Below are 7,380 nucleotides of genomic sequence, written 5' to 3' on the forward strand. Positions count from 1 at the left end.
GTCAAGGAGTCCTTGTCATTCTCAAGTCAATTCTTCCATAGCTTGTCTATAAAAGATAAGTCTTTTACACAAGTTTATAGACTTATTGGTCCATGCATTCTATTGGTGCATGTGGAAAGATTTAAGATTTTATTCAAAAGTCCAACTTTTTATCCTCGATGAGTGGATTGTAGATCTCACAAAAAATTGATGCTCACATTTTCCTAGTTTTGCTTTTCTCTTTTACTTTTGGTGGGTTGCTCCCTTGTCTTTGATTTTTTTTTTTTCTATTTTTCTACTTGTTCTTTCATTCTCTATATTACTTTTCACTCATTTCAATTTTAATAATTATTCTCGTGAGGGGGTCCATGTCCATCTAGTTTTTCAACACAAAAAGTCTTTGCATTGAAGAATTGAGCATGATGTTATTGGTATATTGACTTGACCGCAGACTCAGATTTCTATTCCTTTATGTTTTTATATGAACTGTGCAAGGATAAGATGATAAGTAAATGTGCATCAAATAACTTACCTTACAACATGCACTCCCCTACGAGGAATTGCTACCACTTTGTCACCTACTTGAGGCTAACAATTTTGTTATGGACTTCATTGATTGTAGTTCTATGCAGCTTCAGCCCTAGCTTCGGTTGTCCTTTGGAGGAGTATCAAGCTCTGTTAAAGCTTAGATCTTCTATTATTCTCAACGATGGCACTTCACCGCCAACATGGGGAAGAGGGAGAGATTGCTGCCTCTGGGAGAGAGTAACTTGCAACAATAGCACAAGACAAGTGTCCAAGCTCATGCTTTCAAGCCTTAGAGTTGGAGTCTATCAAAATTGGTTGTTGAATTTCAGCATCTTTTCCTCTTTTCATGAGCTGCGATTGCTTAACTTGTCCAACAATTATATTGGAGGATTGCAATCACAGATGGGTTAGCTGTCCTTTAGCCAACTTCTTTATGCAGTTTCATCAGCCTATTCATTTTTCTATCATTTTGTTGTAATTATTTTTGATGTAAATTCTCTTTCTTTGGGAACTTGGTATTTGACAGACATTTCAGGATTGAGAAAGTTAGAAATCCTCGATCTCAGCAATAATGATCTCACTGGAACTATTCCATTATTTTTCAAAGATCTATCTTCACTTAGAGTCCTGAATCTAAAAGTCAATAGGTTAAGTGACACAATTGATGTGGAAGGTAATAACTTACCAAGTCATCTACAATTATTTCTCCATACGAGATCATTAATACATTGAGTATAATGGTTTATATATCATCTTGTGGATTTATGTCAGCCTCTTTCTCATTTAACTTGTTTCTCCAATTTTTTTAATCTATTGATATTTTCTATCCTCCTATTGTAAATAGTTTTGACTTAGATTCTCTTTTTTTGGGAACTTTGTATTTGATAGACATCTCAAGATTGAGAAAGTTGGAGATCCTTGATCTCAGCTTCAATGGTTTCATTGGAACGATTCTATCATCTTTCAAAAATCTATCTTCACTCCAGGAGTTGTATCTAGGAGGCAACCAGCTGCACAGCCCACTGCATGTGGAAGGTGATAATTTACAAAGTCCTCTGCAATTATTTCTCTATCATGAAAGTATGAATGCATTAAGTATAATGGTTTAAATTGTCTTCGCAGTTTATGTTAGTCTCTCTAATCCAACTTATTTCTCCAAAATTTTTGATATATTCATATTTTCTATCTTCTTATTGTAAATATTTTTGACTTAGATTTTCTTCTTTTGGAACTGTTGGACAGATATATCAGGATTGAGAAAGTTGGAAATACTTGATCTCAACTTTAACATGCTCACTGGAATTCCATTATTTCCCAAAAATCTATCTTCATTGAGCAACCTGAATCTAAGAGAAAACAGGCTAAATGGCACACTTAATGTGGAAGGTAATGACTTAGAGAATCATCCATATTTATTTGTCTATCATGAGACCGTTAACACATTGGGCATAATGGTTTAAATTATTTTCTTTGGTTATATCTATGGCTCTGTTTTCCAGGCCTGCTAGGATTGCAGAAGCTTAGAGTGCTTGATCTTGGACTCAATCATCAGCTCACAGGAAGGATACCCAAAGCTTTGGGAAAATTATCTTCCCTTAATTTCTTATATTTGGATTCAAATAATCTAACTGGTTCAGTGCCTTCATATGGTATAATATTTTTTTCCTTTGACTAAGAATTTACCATATTACTTCTTGTTTTTGAGCTCAAAAAGTTCTAGATGTTCAATAATAGAAAAACTATCCAAGTTAATTGATTGCTTGGCCAAGCTAAATCATTTTTCTAGTCTAAGCCATGTTTGGCCGAAGTCTGTTTTGATTCAATTAACTTGGCCAAATTAGAAACCTCGTCAAATTCATGTTCAACAATTTAAATCAAATGGTATTTCTTAGTTGGCTTCAGCAAGTTAAAATGAGTTTTAATTCATCATATCAAGCATTTACACAATGTTCACATCATGGATAGCCACAGTTAGCTATCTAGGATCAATGAATGGGACACAAATTTTAAATGGATATCGTTTCATCATAATTTTCATATGTTACTTGATAACTGGGCGGTTTTAACCTTTTTGTTATTTATTCTGTTATTTCATTTAGAGTATTTATTTAGCATGCATGACTCACCTGAGTCACCAAATTGACTCACTGAAGTCAAAAAATTAGAAATGGACGAGAATTTGAGTCACAAGTTTTCTAACCTTTTTCATATTACAGAGCAAAAAGTTTTATTTTTCTATTTTCTTCCCTTTTTTTTTGCAGTGCGCAGTAGACTGCAGAATCTACATGAGTTGGATCTCTCATACAACCAACTCAATGAAAGTCTACCTCTATCTCTGGGGAATCCAAGTTCTCTTGAACATTTAGATCTTTCTTACAACATAATGGAGGGTAATATTCCAGCACGCTTTTTTGCAGGTCTTGTTTCACTTCGGTATTTAGATCTTTCTTACAACCTATTTGATGGGCATTTCTCATTTTCCTCCTTTGGTAATCTTTCAAAGCTAGAATATATCGACTTGTCAAACAATGAGGAATTATTTATACATCTTCACAGTGGAAAGTTTGTTCCGTCCTTTCAGCCATGGTTCCTCATCTTATCACGTTGCAACCTTGATGCGAACCTCCTTGCAACACCAGCCTTTCTTGCTTCTCAATACAGGTTAAAACTTCTTGATCTTTCCGACAATAACTTGATAGGACATCTTCCAAATTGGTTGTTCGAAAATCTCACCAGATTAGAAATTCTCAACTTGAGGAATAACTCAATAACAGGTGAAATTCAATTCCCGAAACATCTGAATACAAGCATGTACAAAGTTGATCTCTCTATGAATTTCCTCGGTGGATCGATTCCTACAGACATCGGCGCAATATTTCCACGTATGGTGGCCTTGAATTTATCCTCAAATAATTTAATCGGAAATATCCCTTCATCATTGGGTAACATGAGTAATTTGCAATACTTGGATTTCTCTGATAATGATTTATTCGGAGAAGTACCAACTCGCCTTATGATTGATTGCACTAAATTGTTTCTCTTGAGACTTTCCAACAACAACTTGCATGGGAAGATATTTGGCACAAATTATGGTCATGCTTCACTTGCTTATGTTCATCTGGATGGAAACAAGTTTACTGGAACATTGCCAAGCAATCTGTCAGGCTACCTGCAATTAGCTATATTGGATGTCCACAATAACCAATTATCAGGTATAATTCCAGAGAGTATAGGACTTATTTCCTATCTAAGAAGCCTTAAAGTTGTAGGAAATCATTTTCACGGTCCAATACCACATCATCTGTGTAATCTAACAAGCCTTCAAATGTTGGACTTATCCCATAATAGCCTCTCTGGGTCATTACCTCATTGCTCCCAATCATCTGAACTAGTGCATCTCAAGTTTGCTGGGAATGCTTTAACAGGCACAATTCCAAGTAGCTTTTTCAATATTTCATCCCTTGTAGCATTGGATGTCAGCGATAACCAACTTTCAGGTAAATTGCCAAGACAGATAGGAGACAAAGTGCCTTTGGAGATTCTTGTTCTTGGTGGAAATTCGCTTGAAGGCCCAATAGCAATTGAGATATGCAAGCTACAGTCATTACGCATTCTGGATCTTTCACAAAACAATCTTTCAGGATCAATACCCTCTTGCTTGGGCAAAATGCACTTCAGGAAATCTGATTCAGTATACATAGATTTGTCTCGGAATGGTTGGATTTTTGCACCTGCAATTTATCCATGGCGATACCTCGTTGATAGAGAAAGTTTATTATACTTATATAAGACAATGATGAGCGACATATTGATTGATGGCAAGTTATATCCAGATGCGATAATGATGGTAGACCTTATCACCAAAGGTATCTCATATGCTTACCCAACAGATCATTTGCTTCTGATGTCTGCAATTGATTTGTCAGCAAACAAGTTGACAGGAAACATCCCGTCAGAAATTGGAAATCTAGTTGAGCTTGTACAATTGAATTTGTCACACAATCAGCTAACAGGTCCAATCCCTCAAACTTTCTCAAAACTCAATCAGATTGAGAGCTTGGACATATCACACAATCTGCTGAGCGGTGTGATACCCTGGCAATTGACGCAGCTAACGTTCTTGGAGGTCTTCTCCGTTGCTTACAATAACTTATCTGGATGTACACCAGATTTCAAAGACCAATTTGCCACATTTAATGTGAGTAGCTATGAAGGTAATATTGGCTTACATGGGCCGCCAATGGAGAAGACTTGCACCTCTGACTCAAATCCAACTGTTGAAGTAGAAGAAAACCAAGATGATAGTGGTGTGGATGATGTCATCTTCTTTGCAATACTTGCAGTTTCATTCGTGATTGGCTTCTGGGGTTGTATTGCCTTTTTGTTATGTCATCACATTGGGCGGCACATTCGCAGTATATTGGATCGTTTTGTGGACTCTTTGACTGAAAGGATCTTAATGGCAGCACATAAGCGGACCAACATGCAAAGGAATCGCAAGTGAGATAAACGGAACCTTGTGCATTTCAGAGCAGGCTTTCTTTTTGGCATTTCTGTAATGAAGTAAAGCAAGCTTCTGCTCAACATGGTAATACAAAATATTCTTCTCAATCAAGTTTGATGTAGTTAACTTGTACACAGCTTCTAGCTTCTTCACTATTTTTTTTTCTAGGAACCAGTTATGTATATTTTTGAGTGATTACATATAATGCATACACTTTTCGACAACCAATTGTGGGTCAAGATACCGTCGTAGCAATAGCAACCCATCCAAGGGTTTTCCTATCACATGTGAGAAACTTGAGGCCTTGTCAATCTCCATCCTTCCTTCGAATGACTTCCTCAACCTCTTCCTAGGAGACCCGGATGTTGCCAAGCTTGGCAGCAAAGGCGGAGCCAAGATGGCCCAGGGATAGCTGCAGGTACTAGATTTATGATATTATTTTGAATGACCTTCTTAATACCCAATGCTAGGTGGTCATGTATTCTTTATTTTAGAAAATTGCCTCTTTAATAACTGTGTGTTCCCCTGCATGCAAGAACATAAGCAGAGGTTTATTTGTTGGTGACCCAAGCAGGACAGTGGTCAGTAGAACAAGAACTGATTAACGAAGAGACTATGCAAACTTAGCTACATGTCTTCAATTAATTATCCATTTGGGATGCTTTCTAGAACATTAATTTGTAGGTAGGTTTGCAAATGATTGAGCAACCCACACTACAGTAAGCAGAACCATTGCTGATGCTAATAATTGCTATTTCCAACACTCATAAGCATCACAAAATATACTCCCGATATTTCCAAAAGCATCGAAAATGTGTTGGTAAGTGAAGTGTGGAAACTCTTTTTTTCCCATGCTAGAGGAAAGCATCGGCAACTACCAACGCTTTAATGCATCGCTAACCACTGGGAAGTCGCCAATGCATTTTAAAAGCATCGATATATTTGAATAACTTGCCAATGCTTTAAAGCATTGGCAGGCTAAAAGCATTGGTAAAGATTTTTAATATCGATGCTTTATTGCATCACTGAATTAGTTAATTGGCGATGCTTTAAAGTATCGGCAATGTTTTTTTTAGAAAAAAATAACTAAAAGTAATTTACTAATTTGTAGAAAATACGTAAATCTGTCCAAAATTTTTAAGAAAAGTCAAATACCAACATAAAGTCATAATAAACACTATGTAGCATATTTATTTATTTATGTTTAAATTTATATAAATTATTTCTTCCTTTCTTTAAGAGGTATCAATCCATTAAGTTTAGAAAAAAGGTATGAATTTTTTTTGAATTTGTCTCAAATGATATTATATCATGAATATATTAATGCAAAATAGATTTGAGACTAGATATTCATTTCTTTTGCCAAGGATGAAGCAATAGAGTTTAAGGCAAGAATGAAGTATTCGATAATAATTATGAGAATTATGATACCAATTGTGATAATATTTTTGAAAAATTCTGCTTGACACCAATTAAGAGAAGTTTGAATTTATATCTTTGAAAAATAATCAATTTAAATTAGAAAACAATCAATCTAATTCTTTTTGATGGCAATTGAACCAAAACTTAGACTAAATTATGATTTTCTCAAAAATTTGAAGCCACTTATAGATCAAGGAAGATCAATTCTCAAGTTCATTTCTTGAAAAAGATCAAACTGAACAAACTAAGGAAACATATTTCAAATTTAGCTTGATACCAATTTTGAAAAGTATTTTTCAAGTTCATTTTTCAAAAGTGATCAATCAATGCAAAACAATTTCCAAATACCAATTGATTCAATCAAACCATATAAAGTATGAATGAACAAATCAACTGATCGAAAAGCACATGAATGCTCAAATCAAGATAAACAAGATACAAAAGTTCAATAATTTCTCTTATTAAGTTCTAAAAATTATTTCTCCCCTTATTTTTAATAATTAATGCCAGAAAGATAAGTCATTTTTCTTGATTCTCCCTCTTTCTCATCCAATTATGCATGCTTGGTTAAATTTTAAGTGAATAAGCCTTATATTTTTCTCCCTCTTAGGTTTATAAATAAAGCACATATTCAATCAAATTAGCTCACTGAATTTTAACAGAAGATCCAAACATGCTGAGTTTCAACATCAATTGAACAGAATTAAGACAAACATTCACACAATTAAACGTAATCACCTATTCACAAACACGCTGGATTTTTCATAAAAGATCACTTTTGTTAATTTCCAAAAAATAATTACAAAGTGATTACATCAATGAGCCCAAAAATGCATGAGAGGTGCATCTATGATTGCTAGAAATACTAAGCTCTAAGAAATGGAATCTATGAAATCCTAGCATCCTAAGAGGGTAGATTAGTGGGATCCTAGGTAGAGGGTCCAAGC

At 34.8% G+C, this 7,380-nt stretch overlaps 2 protein-coding genes across 5 annotated transcripts; both read left to right on the top strand.

Moving 5' to 3' along the window:
* Positions 1-506: 506 nt before the first annotated feature.
* Positions 507-1,764, top strand: LOC140850874 (receptor-like protein 9b). The gene is given in 5 exon segments (XM_073252573.1): positions 507-913; positions 1,034-1,273; positions 1,396-1,542; positions 1,630-1,634; positions 1,750-1,764. Coding segments are annotated over 5 exon segments (801 nt in total). The 5' UTR covers positions 507-519.
* LOC105033799 (cuscuta receptor 1-like) lies at positions 1,406-5,122 on the top strand. Of its 4 annotated transcripts, XM_073251329.1 has the most exons (5): positions 1,406-1,542; positions 1,750-1,893; positions 2,007-2,156; positions 2,769-3,281; positions 3,369-5,122. In XM_073251329.1, exons 2-5 carry the CDS (start codon positions 1,797-1,799, stop codon positions 5,009-5,011), a joined length of 2,403 nt encoding a protein of 800 aa, XP_073107430.1. In that variant the 5' UTR covers positions 1,406-1,542; positions 1,750-1,796; the 3' UTR covers positions 5,012-5,122. The 4 variants fall into 4 exon arrangements, with proteins under 4 accessions (XP_073107430.1, XP_073107428.1, XP_073107432.1 ...); XM_073251327.1 differs by having other exon boundaries at positions 1,407-1,542; positions 2,769-5,122; XM_073251331.1 differs by lacking the exon at positions 1,750-1,893 and having other exon boundaries at positions 1,434-1,542; positions 2,769-5,122.
* The last annotated feature ends 2,258 nt before the right edge of the window (positions 5,123-7,380 follow it).

This window comes from Elaeis guineensis, chromosome 1, assembly GCF_000442705.2.
Source record: "Elaeis guineensis isolate ETL-2024a chromosome 1, EG11, whole genome shotgun sequence".
NCBI classification, from domain to species: domain Eukaryota; kingdom Viridiplantae; phylum Streptophyta; class Magnoliopsida; order Arecales; family Arecaceae; genus Elaeis; species Elaeis guineensis.

What these genes read in the sequence shown, in the direction of transcription:
- LOC105033799 (XM_073251327.1), top strand. Translation starts at nt 1,797, where the DNA reads ATGCTCACTGGAATTCCATTATTTCCCAAAAATCTATCTTCATTGAGC. An exon ending in TGGCACACTTAATGTGGAAG is followed by an intron (nt 1,894 to 2,006) that starts GTAATGACTTAG and finishes TCTGTTTTCCAG; the next exon opens with GCCTGCTAGGATTGCAGAAG. An exon ending in TGGTTCAGTGCCTTCATATG is followed by an intron (nt 2,157 to 2,768) that starts GTATAATATTTT and finishes TTTTTTTTGCAG; the next exon opens with TGCGCAGTAGACTGCAGAAT.